At 52.1% G+C, this 17,778-nt stretch overlaps 1 protein-coding gene across 2 annotated transcripts; it reads right to left on the reverse strand.

Moving 5' to 3' along the window:
- Positions 1-1,904: 1,904 nt before the first annotated feature.
- Positions 1,905-14,942, reverse strand: TXNL4A (thioredoxin like 4A). 2 transcript variants are annotated; one of them, XM_055303220.1, is made up of 4 exons: positions 14,815-14,942; positions 14,264-14,474; positions 5,517-5,620; positions 1,905-2,312 (listed from the first exon to the last, which is right to left on the reverse strand). In XM_055303220.1, exons 2-4 carry the CDS (start codon positions 14,414-14,416, stop codon positions 2,141-2,143), a joined length of 429 nt encoding a protein of 142 aa, XP_055159195.1. In that variant the 5' UTR covers positions 14,417-14,474; positions 14,815-14,942; the 3' UTR covers positions 1,905-2,140. The 2 variants fall into 2 exon arrangements, with proteins under 2 accessions (XP_055159195.1, XP_055159196.1); XM_055303221.1 differs by lacking the exon at positions 14,815-14,942 and adding an exon at positions 12,195-12,264 and having other exon boundaries at positions 14,264-14,400.
- Positions 14,943-17,778: the final 2,836 nt, after the last annotated feature.

The following is a 17,778-nucleotide window of genomic DNA, read 5'->3' on the forward strand; positions in this document are numbered from 1 at the left end:
TATTTTATTTAAGATTTTATTTATTTATTCACAAGAGACACACAGAAAGAGGCAGAGACATAGACAGAGGGAGAAGCAGGCCCCATGCAGGAAGCCCGTTGTGGGACTCGATCCCGGTACTCTGGGACCATGCCCCGAGCCAAAGAGAGACGCTCAACTGATGAGCCACCCAGGAGTCCCCCTATTTTATTTTTTGAGGAACTGTCAAACCATCTTCCAAAGGGTTGCCCATTCCACCACTCCACCAGCAGTGTGAGGGTTCCAATTTCTCCACATCCTTGACAACACTTGTACTCATCTGATCTTGGAATCTATTCATACCTGTCTCAGTGAGTGTGAAATGGCATCTGCAGGTTTTGATCCGCATTTCCTTTCATGTGATCCTTGGCTGTTTGTCCTACCTTGGAGAAATGTCAGGAGTAGAATATTGAATGTCTATTATATGCCGGGCATTTGGGGTCATGATGATTTTTCCATTAGCCTCTCATTTGATGTGGCATTACACTCCCTATTTTGTAAATGGGAAAATTAAGGCTGGACCAATAAAGCTGAGGATTTGCATTTGAGTTTGAAATCCACTTCAAGCACACCTCATTTGTATTTGCTGGTTTGTACTTGTGTCTCAACCACAGTCAAACCACAGTCAATCTGGCCATGGCAGTGAGTGTTTTCACACCAAGAAGGGCCCACCAGGCACTATTCTGACACACATGGGACAAACAGAGACTACCAACCCCACCCCCCCCTCGGAGAGAATGGAGTTCCAGGAGGCCACTTGCTACAGTAATTGGCAGAGCCCAGCCTTGAAAGCAGACGGGCCCCACGCTCCACACTTTCAGTCTGTGTGCACAAGATGTGCCTGGGAAGATCCCAACCAACCACCTACCCACATGCTGCTGGGGTAGGAGAAACAAAAAACTGCATGTACCAGGAGCTGTGGTTGCTACAGAAAATACAGATTGCTTGAGGACAGTAGATACGAGCTCAGGGGGAATAGAAACAACTCTTACTCTATATTTAAGAGGAAAACTCTGGGGCACCTGGCTGGCTCAGTTGGTTCAGCATCTGCCTTTGGCCCAGGTCATGATCCTGGGGTCCTGGGATCCAGTCCCGCATCAGGCCCCCTGCTCAGTGGGGACTCTGCTTCTCTGTCTCCCTCTGCCCTTCCCCCTGCTTGTGCTCATTCTGTCAAATAAATAATCTTAAAAGAAAAAACCCTCCAAGAATCATTATTTTATTGCACTGTTTTTATAGCAAGAAGAATAAAAGACATTTTTCCTCCCAAGTGTATATTCTTTCTGAACTCAACCTTTGGATTGTGTTGTGTGTTGCATTGCACCCCCAGTAAGTTCCCATGTCAGGAGTTCAGATCCCCAGGACAACATGCACCCCCCCACTTTTTACAACATGCCCTTATTTGGAGATGGGTCATCACAGATGTAATCAGTTAAGATAAGGTCATGCTCCTGTGGGGTGGTCTTCTCCAGTGACCAGTGTCCTTAGAAGAGGAAATTTGGACACAGACACACATGCAACGAGAAGGCCATGTGAAGGTTGTGAAGGGGCAAAGATTCAAGCCACAGGATGCCAAAGATCAGCAGAAATTAGCAGAATCTAGGAGAGGGGCAGGGAACAGATCCATCACAGCCCCAAGGAACCAGCCCTGACCTGACCACACCTAGACCCGAGGCTCTGGCCTTCAGATTGGCAAGGCAACTCATTTCCATTGTCATCCAGTCTGTGCCACTTTGTTCTGGCAGCCCTGGAGAACTCACATGGATTCCTACTGCCACATGGGTAAAACATGGTGAATTCTACTCCAGTGCTAAAGATGACGATTAGTCTCCAACTGCCCAAACCAGTCATCTGTACGGCAAGGTTCATAAGAAATAAGCAATTATGACTTTCCATCACTGTGTACTTTATTCGTGTCAGCTAGGTATTTACAAATATTTGCTAATATAAAAATACAACGGCCAGACAGGCAAAGAGTTGATGCCATGCAACCCTTACTACAAAGACCCTCCAAGTCCTTGAGCTTTGAATTCACTTCCAAACGCTTTCTCTAAGGCTTTAGTTTCAAATATTTCCACGTGAAAACAATTCTGCACCACTTCTGTGCACGGAGACTGGGCTGAGCTCAGTATCTGTATTTCGTGGAGTAGTCCTTTGGAGACACAACCAGGCCGCGGCCTTTCCGGGCGCCCCGGTACACAGTCTCGATGATGTCTATCATTTCCTGTTTGTCTTCCATGGCCCAGTTGATCTTGTTGTTGTTACCAGTACCCAGGTCAATCATGATGTGCTTGTTCCTGCAAAGAGGACATGGGGGGGGGGGGGGATCAGTGCTCACAAAAATCCTTCTAAAAACAGTTCCGTAAAAAAAATGCCATTTCCTACCATCTCAGGCTCTTGTTAAACATCAGTGAAGACAAGAACACAGTCAAGAGGATCCACCATGATTTAGAAGATGGAAATAATGTAAACACTATCTTAACACAGCCATGCTTGGTGCGAGCTCCTTCTGTATACTCTGCGACTCCCTCAGGACCCATGTCCTCTGGGGAGCTGAAAGGTCAGAGGGCACAGTTCTAGTCACTTGGACAGTAACAGCATTTTCTGGGGCAGAGGGGTGGGGGAGTGAGGATTTACTTCGGAAACACAACACATGAGATTTTCATGGCACTCTTGGGAGCTCTGGGCCAAGGCCCACTAAAGGCCCCAGTGGCCTCAGAATTTTTAAAAAGCCCTAATTGTGAAATTAGTATATTTTGCATTACTACGATCAGGGAAGTAGACGATATTTTACGAATTTGTTTTTTAAAAGGATACTTTAAAAAATGATCTTGTATGTGCACTTGACAAAGAGAGTAATCTTTTCTGTCCTTGGTGCACTGTTTTCCCCAGGTCTGCTGAACATTAATTTGTTTTCATTAATTTAACTTTTCACTTGAACAAGAATGAAGCGCTCTGTCCTGCAGTCTCTGCTTTGGATGCCTTTCAACCAGAGCGAGCATCCAAAAAGGCAAATTTGATGCTTCTCTACTGCGAACACTCACTTGCAGGGTAACACTGCGCACCCGCACTCGGGCCCAGGGATCTGGGGGCGGGGACCCGGCTCCTTCTTCCCACCAGTGTGCCAGCCATTCTGCATCCCTACGGGACACCAAACACCTGACTGTTCATGCCCACACTAGCCCCTAGGAATGCATGTGCTCTTTCTAAACTTACTTAGTACTTGTGTCTCTATAAATACCTATCCTCTGGCCCTTCTGTGTCCTTTTGCTAGTCTACTCAGCTGTGGCCAACCCATGAAGCTCAGGGATGGTAGGAACCCTGCTGTATCTGACTTGATGTCCTGGTGGAGACCACAAAACCTGGCAGGACTCAATATATGCATTTGGTGAAAAAAATCAATAGCAGTACTGATGTGCCTCATCTTAGAAATCTGGGTCACAGGAAGAGCAGAAGGAGGGTCCGTATTCTCTTCTGAGGCAGTGCTCTGGTTCGGCTGCCACAGGCAGCAGGAGGCTGGACCCAAGACAGCCTCATGAGTCGCACCTGATGGCCTGGGGAGAGTTTTGAGCAGCACGAGAAAAGGCCTAGGCTGCCGTGAAGAGCTGTCGGTAGAAACACGATCTGAAGAGTGCGGGCGCCGAGGGCAGCAAGGAACACGAGGCTGGGATAGAGTAAGGGCCTCGATACTTGGTGGCTGGACATCAGTGACCCTGTCCTGTGGTTCTGGAGAAGCAGAAGTCACAAGGATGCACTTGGATGGTCAGCGAAGGAACTATCAAGCCAAGTCCTGCAGGGGCTGCCTGGTTTCTCCCCACTGCGGACAGCAAAGCGAGGAACACGGTTGTAAGACCCACGAATGCCCCTCAGCAGATACTGGATCCAGGAATGACCTTCTGCAGAAGCCCCGGGAAGCTCTGTGGCCAGAATGCTCAGTCCCAATGAAGAATGGTGTGCCCCACCGGTCTTTGCAGATGCCCGGGGCAGGGACTTGGGCTGCAGGGACGGACAGTGCAGGCGACAAACCCCAGGGGCTACGGCTGAAGCAGGGTGGGAAGCTGCCCCATGGCACATGCCTTTCCTAGAAGAGGCTGGGAAGCCCCGGCTGAACTGTCCCAGGGCCCCTGAGAAATCAGAGCTGCTTCCTCTGCTGCCCTACTGGGTGCTGCCCTACTGGGTGCTGGGGAGCCGAGGCCACGCAGGATGGGTGTCCAGGGGCCCAAGAGGCCTCAGCCTTACTGATTTTGCTTAGGGGAAGGATGTGCATCTGTGGACCCGGAGCGCACACTATGGCAGACAAAACCCTACACTCAACCCTGAGAAGTTCCTGGTGATGTGATGAGATGCCAATGCTCAGCAACATTACAGACACATAGGGTCGGGCAGGCGACCCCGAAGGTTACAGATCCACTGACTTTAAAATAAGGGGATGATCCTGGATTATCTGGTTGAGATAATCGGCGGCATAGCAGAAGCAGAACAGGGAAGCGCAGAGACAGTGCAAGCCCCGAGATGGAAGGGGCTCAGGAGCAGGGGGCCCCAGCACGCAGCCAGCGAGGACACAGCGGCTTCACACCCACAGCCACAGGAAGTGGACACGGCCACAACCCCACGAGCAGTGGCTTCTTCCCCGATTGATGGCCGGCTAAGGGCCCAGCGCATGACTGGCCTCCTGAGACCCTGGGAGGGCTCCTACTACCTGTGCTGTTTTCAGCTGCTACAGTTGTGCTAACTTGTCACATGAGTACAGGCTGAGACACACCCTATACCGTCCTTACCAGTTGGGGAGCTCTACTTTCCCTTTACATCTAATGCTTAATGTCACTATTTGTCAACTTATGTAGTAACAATAAATAGAAACTGGGACGCCTGGGTGGCTCAGTGGTTGAGCGCCTGCCTTTAGCTCAGGGCATGATCCTGAAGTCCTGGGATCAAGTTCCGCATAGGGCTCCCCTCATGGAGCCTGCTTCTTCCTCTGCCTGTGTCTCTGCCTCTCTGTCTCCCATGAATAAATAAATAAAATCTAAAACAACAACAACAACAACAAAAACCCAGAAACTTTGACAAATAAAAACAATGTCAAATGGTGATTTCTTTCCGATTAAAATCTCCACAACTTTTTTGACTCATGATGTTGCTCAACTTTATTATGTAAGATAATGTACATATGTACATAATGTATCTTTACATCAAATGTAAAGATATCGTGATTACATCAAGCTTCAGACCAACAATATTTATTTATTTATTTATAGATTTATTTATTTATTTATTTATGATGGACAGAGAGAGAGAGAGAGAGAGAGAGAGAGAGAGAGAGAGAGGCAGAGACACAGGCAGAGGGAGAAGCAGGCTCCATGCCGGGAGCCCGACGCGGGACTCGATCCCGGGACTCCAGGATCGCGCCCTGGGCCAAAGGCAGGCGCTAAACCGCTGAGCCACCCAGGGATCCCCCCAGACCAACAATATTTAAGTGAAACGATGATTTTAAGAGAACATACCTGAAGAAAAACATGACAGTACACGGATCGTACAACTCATACATTTTGTTGAAGTCAGGCACTTCTGTAATATCCACAAGATAAATAACTGCAAAATTTTTAACCTAAAAGTAAGAGATTGAAAAAAACCCTATAAAATGTCAATTTTTTATTTTGTAAAAGCACATTTAAAAACAAACAAGACTCTGTGTATAAGAGGATAATTTTCAAATCAACTCCCCAGCCTTTTTTCCCAGTAGAGCATGTAACATGCAGGAAGACAACCCAGCTGGTTCATGGTCCTGACACTGGGCTGTCTATACCTGGTCTAACATTTCCAGGATAGCAGGTTATGGGAATCCTGCAGAAAATGTCCACAGCTACATTATTCATGTTGACCTGGTAATAATCTGTATGAACTTTTCCAAATACTTCACTGCACACAATCAATAACTGCCCTTAGAATTCAGCCCTACGATTCCCTCATTTAGGTTCAAGCACTTGCAGATACTAATACACTAGTACCCCCAATTAATACTGCACAGAACACGTCCTTTAACTTTTTTCACTAATTAATTGTTATAAATATACGTTTACTAAGTTCTTTCCCACTTTTCCTGGTGTATATATATGCTCACATATGTAAATGTTTATACTGTTTTAATAAAATGTGATCATACCACATACTTTATATCCTGCTTTAATTACAAACATGCTCTTGTATAAATTACATACTTTCCCCAAACTTTTTTTTTCTTGTGGGCACCAAAGCAAAGCTTATTGATCAATAGTACAAAGCTCTCAAAAAGGGAGGGGATCCGAGAGGGCTGCCCCCCAAACAGAATTTTTATGGCTATATAATGCTTCATCAAATGGTTATGTCATTATTTTGTCATTCTTCCATTATTTTCTGATTTTTCATGAAAATAATTCAGATTTTTCATTAATACCAATTATTCACCTGTGAACATTCTTACCCTTAAATTTGTGTACGTATTTCATTATTTCCAAAGATAAATTCCTATAACAGAACCTGTACCACAAGAAGGTGGCATTTAAGGGCCTCTATAAACTCCATTTTAAGGCCTTCCAGGAAGCTCACACCACCCATAGGTTACTGATCGAGCTGCGCCACCCACGGGAAGAGACATAGCGGAGCCCTAAGCCCAAAACTCAGAATGTGGCCCTACTGGGAAGAGGCTCCTTGCAGCCACCACCAGTGAGAAGACTGGCCATTCGGATGGTGTCCTTTAGAGAACCGGCCATGGATGACCTATGGGGAGCAGGAAAGACACGGACGACCCGAGCACGGAGGATGAGCCAAGGCATTGTCCCTACAGGATTTCAGAGGCAGCGTGGCCCTGTGGACACCTTGGTGTGGGGCCCCTGGCCCCCAGAACGTGAGATAATAGACTTCTGTTGTTTTCTCTGCCCAGTTGTGGGGCTTTGTTACTGCAGCCCCAAGAAACGTGTACAACAGTGATTCTAAAATTCTGAATATAATTTGCAGATGAAGTAACATGGTATCTGGGACCTGCTTTAAAGACTGCAGTATAACGACGTCAGGGCTCAGGTGACACAAGACTGACAAGTATCAGTCACTGCTGGACCTGCGTGGTGGGTTGAGGGGTGGGCTTACCCTCCTCTCTGCTTTCAGGAACATTAAAAAGTATTTAACATAGAAACCTAAGCCACCATCACCAAGGAAAGTTCACATTTGATGAGTGCTGTGTTTGCCCCCCAGCTCCCGTCAGAAGCCTCAGAACCTCACGCGTTGGCTCCTGTGTGGATGCTAATGCCCCCACGTGCCCCACTGTCCAGAAAGACTTTATATGGCTGATCCAATCTCTGTGAACACATTCCCAAAACCCTGGATTCCTGTGCCAACAGTGAGCACCTCCTTTATTTTCATGGTTAGCTAGTAAATTGTACTCTGGTTTTATTTAAAATAAGACAAACTGTACCACAGAGGTTAAGCCTGTGTGACAGTCACTGTTCAGATACACAGATGGTCCGGCAGCAGAAACAAACCATCATGTTAGGTTCACTTCCCCCAAATATGAACATGCTCCTACCTCACTGTAGACTGAGCGCTACTCTGTGCAAGGCCCTTCTCACCCATGACTTATAGTTCTTCCAAATTGGGACATTACTCCAGTTTTGTGCATAATGATATCAAGGCTCAGAAAGACAAAGCGCCTCTAAGCTGCAAGGGAAGCAAGTGTCAAAGCTGAGACTCACCGTGTCTGGCTCCGAAGGCCAAACTCTGGATGGACCCCCTACCTGAGCCTTGAACAAACTGGCATGCCCAAAGGGGACAGGAGGCCTGGGCGGGTGGGGAGTGTGCCAGCCAGGAGAGCCGTGTGTGCACGAGAGGACAAGGCAGGGGCAGAGGCAGTGCCCGGGAAGGGGGTTAGAGGTGGAACGTGAGCCTGGGGACCTTCTAGGCCACAGTTTAGGCGACGAAGCTGTTTACAAGTAAGGAGGGCTTGGAAACTTGAGGAAACGAAGGAGCACCTGTAGAGACGGTCTTACAAGGCATGCTAGTGTGCTGGTGTGGCTGTACTCTGGGCGCCACTGCCTACATCCAACAGGGGCTGAGCCGTAGCCACTGCAGAGCCAAGGGTAGGTTAGGGGTGGCCAAGGAGCTGCACTCACAAACCGAGACCGGGGACCTTCCAGGGAGGGAGGTGGTCAAGGCAGGTGAAATCCACGTGCATCCATGACTCTGGCTACTGGAAGGTCATCCACCAGTGACTGTGCCAGACAGCGCAGGGCTGAGGTGCGACCAGCACAGGCACTAAAGAGGGACTGGCCCCACTAGGAGGGGGCCATGAAGAGAGGACGTCACTGAGGGACGGTGCAGAGGCAGGGCCTCCCCTGGCCATCCCCAATTCCCTCTTTTCCTGGTGAAACAGGAGAAGGCAGCTGAGCAGCATACAGGCCCAAAGAGCCTCCGTGCAAAGTGTTATTTCACTCCACAGCCGCCCCCAGATAGCAGCACTCTCCTCTGCGGAGCGGTCCTGGCAAAGTGACCCTGCCAGTTCTCATCCTGCCTACAGTGGAATTTCACTAAGCAGAGACACTTTCTTTTATTGCTTTCTACGTATAAAACAAAGATACTATGGTTTAAAATAAAAGATTTTTAAAAAGATTTTATTTATTTATTCATTCACAAAAGAGACCGAGAGAGGCAGAGACACAGGCAGAGGGAGAAGCAGGGTCCCAGCAGGAAGCCCAATGCGGGACTCCATCCCAGGACTCCAGGATCATGCCCTGACGCACCACTGACTGAGGCACCCAGGAGCCCCTAAATGTTGGTTTTTTAGTGAAACTTTAAGAGCGGGATCTCTTTCCTTTAGCCTCCAATGATGAGTAAGAAAACTAGTTTATTCAGAGTAAAGTAAACCAGGGGCGCCTGGGTGGCGCAGTCAGGTGGAGTGTCCAACTCTTGGTTTCAGCGCAGGTTGTGATCTCAGGTCGTCCCAGGGTTGTGGGATCAAGTCTCTGCTGGGGTCTCCCTCTGCCCCCCTCCTGCTCCTCCCACCACTCACTGACATGCTCTCTCTTTCTCTCAAAAAAAAAAAAAAAAAAAGTACAATAAACCACCAAGTGACACCCACTACTTGTCTCCTTCTCATCCATATGAATCACATCATGGTTCTGCAGGCAAATTTGAGGCTGGGCACCGTGAGTTCGCTGTACCGGACTCACACACAGCACCGGTAAATATGTTTACTGAATGAATCTTAACAACAAACTTGTATTTCGAAAGGCAAGAAACATAATGTCACTAAAAATGTGTTTCTGGACAGTGTGAGCTTAGTGATGTCATCCTGAGTTTGGAGTTCAAGCAGACCAGCCTTCAGGCATGGTCTGGTGCCTTCCTGGGAGGCTCTCAAGCTCCTGCAGTTCAAGTCCTCGCAAAGAGAGGGGTGGCCATGAGGAGCGTGGCCAGGTGATGGCCGTCCCGCAGCTCTGGGGCCTTCCTCCAACTCTGGGCTGCCCGACAGTGTCCTTCCTCTGAACAGCCTCCGTATGCCAAAGCTTCTCCTAACATGGGCTCCATGGCTTCTCATCTCAAGCCCTTCCACAACAGTCTCATCTATTTCACCCGTGTCACACCTGGTAGGGAATCTGTGCTCCACTACAATCCTGTGTATTTTTTATAAAACTGAAATGAAACTAGGGGTCTACTCTATTTTCTCTATTTAAAAAAGATTCACTTTGAAAATAGAGAAACAGAATGGAAAAACCACTGCCATGTGTCCAGCCCCATATTTTTTTTTTTCAGCCCCATATTTTTAAGTAAACTCTAACCCCAATGCGTGATCTTGATCAAGGCCCCAAGATCAAGAGCGCCCGCTCCACTGACTGAGCCGGCCAGGTGCTCCAGCCCAGTTACAGAACTTAAAAATATATAACAATCAAATAAAATCAATAGGAGTGTCTTGTAGTGAAAAGTCCTTCCCTTTCCCCAGACCCACACACTCACGTGTGAGGAAGTCATGTTTGCCCTCCTTTCTCCAGCTGACATCATTAGCAAATGCCCACAGTATTTAGAGAATCATTTTTCTACATGATTTCTAAAATAATTTTTTAGCAGCCAAATAATACACTATCGGGTGAAGCAGACATTCCCAATTCAAATCCCAACTGTCCATTTCGCAGCCTGAACAAGTGACCTGGTGTACCTGCCTCAGGGATGTGAAGGCCACATGGGGGTTACCTGCTCATGATCTAGAGATTACGGTCGTCACGCTGCTGTCCTATCACCGACCCTTTCACTGCTTCCAGCTCTGCTGAGAAATCACAGCAAATGTCCCGTGGAGCAGAAGAGTACTCTTTAGGACTGGAGAGCTGGGCTACTGAGTTCTAAGGCCTTTCATGCGATGCCCAATTGCTTCCAGAAGTGTGTCAGTCTATACTTGTGTCAGTATTAACCCTCTTGGCGCCACTGCAGTAAATTCCTTCCCTCTGACGTATGAGAAACGGCAGCATGCTACTTCAACGTGTGCATCTCTGAAGCTTACTTAACCACTAGGATCTCTTTTTTTAGGTTCTTTGCCTCTCTACCCATGGGAGTCATCTTTTTTTTTTTTTTTAAGATTTTATTTATTTATTCATGAGAGACAGAGAGAGAGAGAGAGGCAGAGACACAGGCAGAGGGAGAAGCAGGCTCCATGCAGGGAGCCCAACGTGGGACTCAATCCCGGGTCTCCAAGATCATGCCCTGGGCCGAAGGTGGCGCTAAACCACTGAGCCACCCGGGCTGCCCGCCTACACATTTTATAAGCACACCTCCTTTTCCTTCAACAAGTCACTGACCAAGCTGTGCAGCCGTCCTTCATCATATGCCACTAAATCTGTTTCCAAGTCGACAGGACTCACACAAATCACTAAGGCAAGAAGGGCAGCACAAGGCCACCGGTCCAACCTTTCCCACAGAGCTCCTCCAGCTAAGAACCCACCCAGGAAGCTGGGGAGCATGTTCTGGATTGTCAATTGGCACAATGTGCTTTAGTTCTGAAGAGTCCATTTTTAGGTAATTCACGTCGAAGCCTCAAAAATACTGCGCGATGACTTTATTTTCCCAAGCTGTCTGCCTGATTAGCAACTCCTGTTATGTGAATGACGAGGTCACTGATAACAGTGGCTAATGACTCCTGCCTGTGTTACCTGCCACGTGACAGGAAGTGGTCCAGAAGCCTGTTATGCTAATTCTATCCTCATGACTATCAATGGGTTAGGCACTACTACCCCTTTCTTGCAGACAGTAAAGTGAGGCGCAGAGACAAGTTACGTAGGATCACACGGGGAGCTCGTAGCAGACACCAGCACTCTATGCTGCCCCTCATAGCCTGCTGCTAGCTCCAAGGTCACTGCACCCAGAAACACAAAGCCATAGCAAACAGGGATTCCTGGGCGGCGCAGCGGTTTGGCGCCTGCCTTTGGCCCAGGGCGCGATCCTGGAGACCGGGGATCGAATCCCACATCGGGCTCCCGGTGCATGGAGCCTGCTTCTCCCTCTGCCTGTGTCTCTGCCTCTCTCTCTTTCTCTCTCTGTGACTATCATAAAAAAAAAAAATTAAAAAAAAAAAAAGCCATAGCAAACATAGGCAAGTTCCTGGCGCTTATGAGATACCTCATTTGACTGCACGTCACCTCCAGGAAGATTCAATTTACTTTATGCAACACTTAAGAATGACCCCTTAAAATCATTTCCGAAAAGTTCCATGTCTATTTGTCTCATATACAATTTTCTTGAATGTATGATCCTGAATCAATGATGTCACCGAGGTTTTGCATATCTTAAACTCTATTTGCATGGGGTTTTTTTAACATGCAAAAATTAAATGTCCCATTTATTCTTCCCCATCGTGGGGTTTAAGTTAACAGCGAGCTGTGACAAACTGTTCCTGCAAAATGGTAAGACAGCTCAGAGGTACACAGCCTCTCCCTGAGAATGTGCATAAAATCAGGTTTTAAACAGGAAACTTTGTTATTACCACTCTACCAAGCTCCAGACATCTGTAAAATCATTAAGCTTACCTCCCATGTTTTCAGGGCAGCTCAAAACTAATACAGCATGAGGTGGTGGCCGAGAGGTTGGCACCATCAAAGCATTAAGTCAACACACCACATTCCAGGAGAAACAATCTAATCAAGTCCAGCCTAAACGGTGGAACTTTTACTCACTTTAAAACAGCTGGGGTATCCAAACAGGGCTCGAGACAAGATGAGGAAGATCCCCCACTATCTGCCATTTCTGCAGAGGGAGATTTTTAGATAGTTAAGTTGTTCTTTATACTAAAACTTTAAATTTCAAAAATTCCTGTTGAGCTCAAGAAGGACTTCCAGAATTATAAACTCATGTTTTGCCTTTACACTAAGAAGAAAATAAAACAATTATCTTGTGATGAGTTTCAAGTTTGCATTTCTAATAACTGTACTATATAATATTAAAAGTTTATTAAAACAGAAATCCAAATTTTTGGACAAAAGAAAAAGTACCTTAAAGATAAAACAAAGACAAATACTCAAAGTGAGCCCAACTAAACTGTTCTTATCAGTAGATTCGATCCCAGAGTGCGTTCCTCAGTGATCCCGCAGTCCAGCCTACAGCTGACACAGAGGGATGGGAAAAGAACAAACAACTTGCTGAAAGTCCCTAAGAGCTCAGGTTAACACAAAATCTGTCTCCTAAAGAAGAGCGTCTTGCTGGGTTTTGCCCAGGTATGAAGAGCCAAATGAGCCTCCCGTCTCTAACCATCCTGACCCTGCACCGAGGGCAGCAGAAGCTGGTCACCACCTGGTGTTAATGCCCCCACATGCCCTGCACAATTCAGAACACACACCCTATGTTATTTCAATGTCAACAGAGCAGCAATGGTGTTTCTCAGGAAAGTGCTTGGAGGTGGTTCTTCACTGACCACAGCAGTGTCTGCTCTTGACGTGACAAACTGGCACCGCTCCACTGATGACTTGTGGCCCCAACCAGGAGGATCCCCTGTGTCAGGATGCCACAGCTCTCCCGAGCTCCCCAGGCACCTCCTCAGGCTCCCAAGAAGAGGAAGGGAATGGCCAGTCTCCCAGCACCCTTGCTCTGATCCCAAACTCTGCCAAGTGGCTTTTGGAAGCCACTTCAGAATTCCCAGGGCAGCTTTTGGGCAGAGCTGCGTGTGGACCTCACCCCAGACCTGCAGAAGGAGAACCTCGGAGATGCACCTGAGCAAGTCTTCCAAGCGATCCTCACGTGACTGACCGGAAAGACGGCCTCCACAGTTCCACGGTTCCCAGTGCTACCACCCGGCCCCACTTTGCTTCTCCCACCACACAGGAGATCAGAAAAAGTAGCAGTGTAAGGTCAGATAGTTGTTAGTGAACTAACCTCAATGTGGGGTCCTGCTCTGACCCCCGAGACTTCACCTTTCCCAAACACATCTGTCCCTACACCTGTTGCCATCTACTGAGCTATCTTAAGCCTTTCTTCCTCTGAAAGAAATCATGGCTTTAATGTTTCCATTACTTTTCCTCTCCCATAAAATGACCTCTCCTTATTTACGGAATATCAGTAAGTAATCTATGAACACCCTCATGGGTTTGCGCGTGTCCTTTGCTACAATTACACACCCAAATGAAAGTTCTCCTGAAATGAGCCCACGGAGCCCACAGGAGAGCACCAGGTGCTGCTGGTTCTGGAACTGCCAACAAAGTCTCCAACAAGCCAGGGTGCCAGCATGGTGACCCAGACTGGGTCCGGCCAGGCAAGTCTCCCAGGGCACGTCTGAGCTAGGAGTGCAGTTAGGGCACAAAGACCCGGACGGAGAACAGGCCTTCCTTCTCGGGACAGGCACGACGGCCTCCCACACACAGGGAGCAAAGCACCAAAAACCGGCAATCCTGTGCAGCTACCCGGCTAAAATGGCGATCTGCGAAGTCCCTAGGTGTGCTGTTCCCAGCATGGAGGGAACCATGGAGGTGGCACCATGAACCCTTCAAAACCCGGAGACTAGGCACACTGCTCCCAGAAAGGCCCGTAGCCTCGAGGCACAGGGTCAGGCCCCCGGACCCTGCTGCAGCTACCCCCTGAGGCCTGGAGCCTCCACGCATGGGGTCAGGCCCTTGGACCCTGCTGCGCCTCTGCAGCCTGGAGGAAGAGGAGGACCTGCACGCGGTCACCTCGCTGCAACCCTGCAGCCACCTAGCAAACGGGGCAAACTAAAGACCACGCTTTCTGGGCTGACGCCGGGCAGGGGCTGTGTTACCTTCTCCGCGATGCTGTACAGCACCTCGTCCATCTTCATACACGTGGGGTCCCAGTCGTGTCCGAAGCGGATGACTACCACGCGGTCCTCCTCCGAAAGGATGGCCTGATCCACCTGCCAGCCGTTGTGCAGGTGTGGGAGCATGTACGACATCTCGGGGCGGCTCCGGGTACACCTGCGACAGCTGTGCGCGCCGGCTACCTCTGGCCGACTGCGGGGCGAGGCTGCACGTCACACCCGCCCGCGCCCCCCCGACCCCACAATCCCAGTAAGCCCTACCCCTGGCAGAGGGACGGGGCCGAGGGGACGCCCTGCAGACCCAGTCCCCGGTGCCGAGACCCGGCGGTCGCCCCCATCCGTGCCCCTGGCTCCCACTGCGGGGAGGGCCTGGGACCACTGCCGACCTTGCCCCCGCCCCCGCCCCCGCCCCCGGACGCCCAGGCCACTGTCAAGCTCTACCCCTGGAAGGAGAGCGGGGCTACGAGGACGCCCCGCAGACGCCAGCCCTCCCTCCCGCCCTCGCCCCTGCTCCCCGCTGCGTCCGCCCGCACCTCAGCCGACCGGAGCCTCCCGCGCGGCAGCCCTTCCCGGCGGCGACGCGAGCCGGCCGGTGCGTGCGCGCCCACGTGGGCGTGCGCGTGTCCGCCGACGTGCGCGTGTCTGTCCGCCGACGTGCGCGTGTCTGTCCGCCGACGTGCGCGTGTCTGTCCGCCGACGTGCGCGTGTCCGCCGACGTGCGCGTGTCCGCCGACGTGCGCGTGTCTGTCCGCCGACGTGCGCGTGTCTGTCCGCCGACGTGCGCGTGTCTGTCCGCCGACGTGCGCGTGTCCGCCGACGAGGGGCCGCGCGCCCGGCGCCGGGAGGGCGGGACACCGAGCCGGGGCTCCCGCGTGCGCCCAGGCGGAGCGGCTGGTGGCCCCCGGACCCCGCGGGGTCGGTTTCCTGAGGTGTCGCCGCGGTCACGGGGGGCCCGGCTTTGCCGCCTGATTCTCAGCCCCAGTCAGGCCCCTCGGAGCGACCCAGCTTCACCGCGGCGCCACCGTGACCTGGGGGTGTAAAGAGGGCAGCTGGCCGAGCGGAGCTACGATGTGGGGTTCGGGTCCCGACAGAGAGCACCCCTGGGACCTGGGGGAGGGGGCGGGACGGAGAGCACCCCTGGGACCTGGGGGAGGGGGCGGGACGGAGAGCACCCCTGGGACCTGGGGGAGGGGGCGGGACGGAGAAGACCCCTGGGACCTGGGGGAGGGGGCGGGACGGAGAAGACCCCTGGGACCTGGGGGAGGGGGCGGGACGGAGAGCACCCCTGGGACCTGGGGGAGGGGGCGGGACGGAGAAGACCCCTGGGACCTGGGGGAGGGGGCGGGACGGAGAAGACCCCTGGGACCTGGGGGAGGGGGCGGGACGGAGAAGACCCCTGGGACCTGGGGGAGGGGGCGGGACGGAGAAGACCCCTGGGACCTGGGGGAGGGGGCGGGACGGAGAGCACCCCTGGGACCTGGGGGAGGGGGCGGGACGGAGAGCACCCCTGGGACCTGGGGGAGGGGGCGGGACGGAGAAGACCCCTGGGACCTGGGGGAGGGGGGCGGGACGGAGAGCACCCCTGGGACCTGGGGGAGGGGGCGGGACGGAGAAGACCCGTGGGACCTGGGGGAGGGGGCGGGACGGAGAAGACCCCTGGGACCTGGGGGAGGGGGCGGGACGGAGAGCACCCCTGGGACCTGGGGGAGGGGGCGGGACGGAGAGCACCCCTGGGACCTGGGGGAGGGGGCGGGACAGAGAAGACCCCTGGGACCTGGGGGAGGGGGCGGGACGGAGAAGACCCCTGGGACCTGGGGGAGGGGGCGGGACGGAGAGCACCCCTGGGACCTGGGGGAGGGGGCGGGACGGAGAGCACCCCTGGGACCTGGGGGAGGGGGCGGGACGGAGAGCACCCCTGGGACCTGGGGGAGGGGGCGGGACGGAGAGCACCCCTGGGACCTGGGGGAGGGGGGCGGGACGGAGAGCACCCCTGGGACCTGGGGGAGGGGGCGGGACGGAGAAGACCCGTGGGACCTGGGGGAGGGGGCGGGACGGAGAAGACCCCTGGGACCTGGGGGAGGGGGCGGGACGGAGAGCACCCCTGGGACCTGGGGGAGGGGGCGGGACGGAGAAGACCCCTGGGACCTGGGGGAGGGGGCGGGACGGAGAAGACCCCTGGGACCTGGGGGAGGGGGCGGGACGGAGAGCACCCCTGGGACCTGGGGGAGGGGGCGGGACGGAGAGCACCCCTGGGACCTGGGGGAGGGGCGGGACGGAGAGCACCCCTGGGACCTGGGGGAGGGGGCGGGACGGAGAGCACCCCTGGGACCTGGGGGAGGGGGCGGGACGGAGAGCACCCCTGGGACCTGGGGGAGGGGGCGGGACGGAGAAGACCCCTGGGACCTGGGGGAGGGGGCGGGACGGAGAGCACCCCTGGGACCTGGGGGAGGGGGCGGGACGGAGAGCACCCCTGGGACCTGGGGGAGGGGGCGGGACAGAGAAGACCCCTGGGACCTGGGGGAGGGGGACGGGACACAGGACCAGGGACCATGACCGTGCTGGAGAAGGCCTGTCCTGTTCACCCCACACCCAGCCCCAAGGTAATCAGGGCAGTCGTGCTTTCCAGACTAGGTTCAGCTGGCTTGTCAAATCACTCTGTCAACAGTAGACAAGCTAAGGTGTAAGTTACTGTATAAAACAGGTGAAGGGGGATCCCTGGGTGGCGCAGCGGTTTGGCCCCTGCCTTTGGCCCAGGGCGCGATCCTGCAGACCCGGGATCGAATCCCACGTCGGGCTCCCGGTGCATGGAGCCTGCTTCTCCCTCTGCCTGTGTCTCTGCCTCTCTCTCTGTGTGACTATCATAAATAAATAAAAAATTAAAAAAAATTAAAAAAAACCAAACACGTATAGTCCTTGTTCACCCATCACCCCATCCACCTCCAGACGGATCCTTTTTTTTAAGAAGCTGAGTGGAGGATCACCTACGTCCTGTGAGATCCTCTCACTGCAGTGAAGGTGGGTTGTAGAAGCGCCACTATGGTCTCCATTTGGGTAGTTTCCATCCTGCTGGAAGAAGTCCTGTACGCAGTCGGCTTCTGTCATTCCCACTTCCCTGTCGTCCCTGACCCCTGGCAACCACTGACCTCCTGCCTGCCTCCCTGCACTTGCCTATTCCAGGCAGTTTGTATAAGTGGAAGCAAACCATGATGTCTCCTGTGACTGCCTTCTCAAGGGCCACGCTGTAGCAGGCGTCAGGATTTAGTCCTCGTTGCTGGTTACTATTTCATCATACGCATATGTGCATTTTATTTATTTTTATTTTTATTTTTTTTAAATTTATTTTTTATTGGTGTTCAATTTGTCAACATATAGAATAACACCCCATGCTCATCCCGTCAAGTGCCCCCCTCAGTGCCCGTCACCCAGTACGTGCATTTTATTTATCCATCATCTGACATTTGGCTGTTTCCACTTTCTGGCCGTTATGCATAATGCTG

This window comes from Nyctereutes procyonoides, unplaced genomic scaffold (genome assembly GCF_905146905.1).
Source record: "Nyctereutes procyonoides isolate TBG_1078 unplaced genomic scaffold, NYPRO_anot_genome, whole genome shotgun sequence".
Lineage (NCBI taxonomy): Eukaryota > Metazoa > Chordata > Mammalia > Carnivora > Canidae > Nyctereutes > Nyctereutes procyonoides.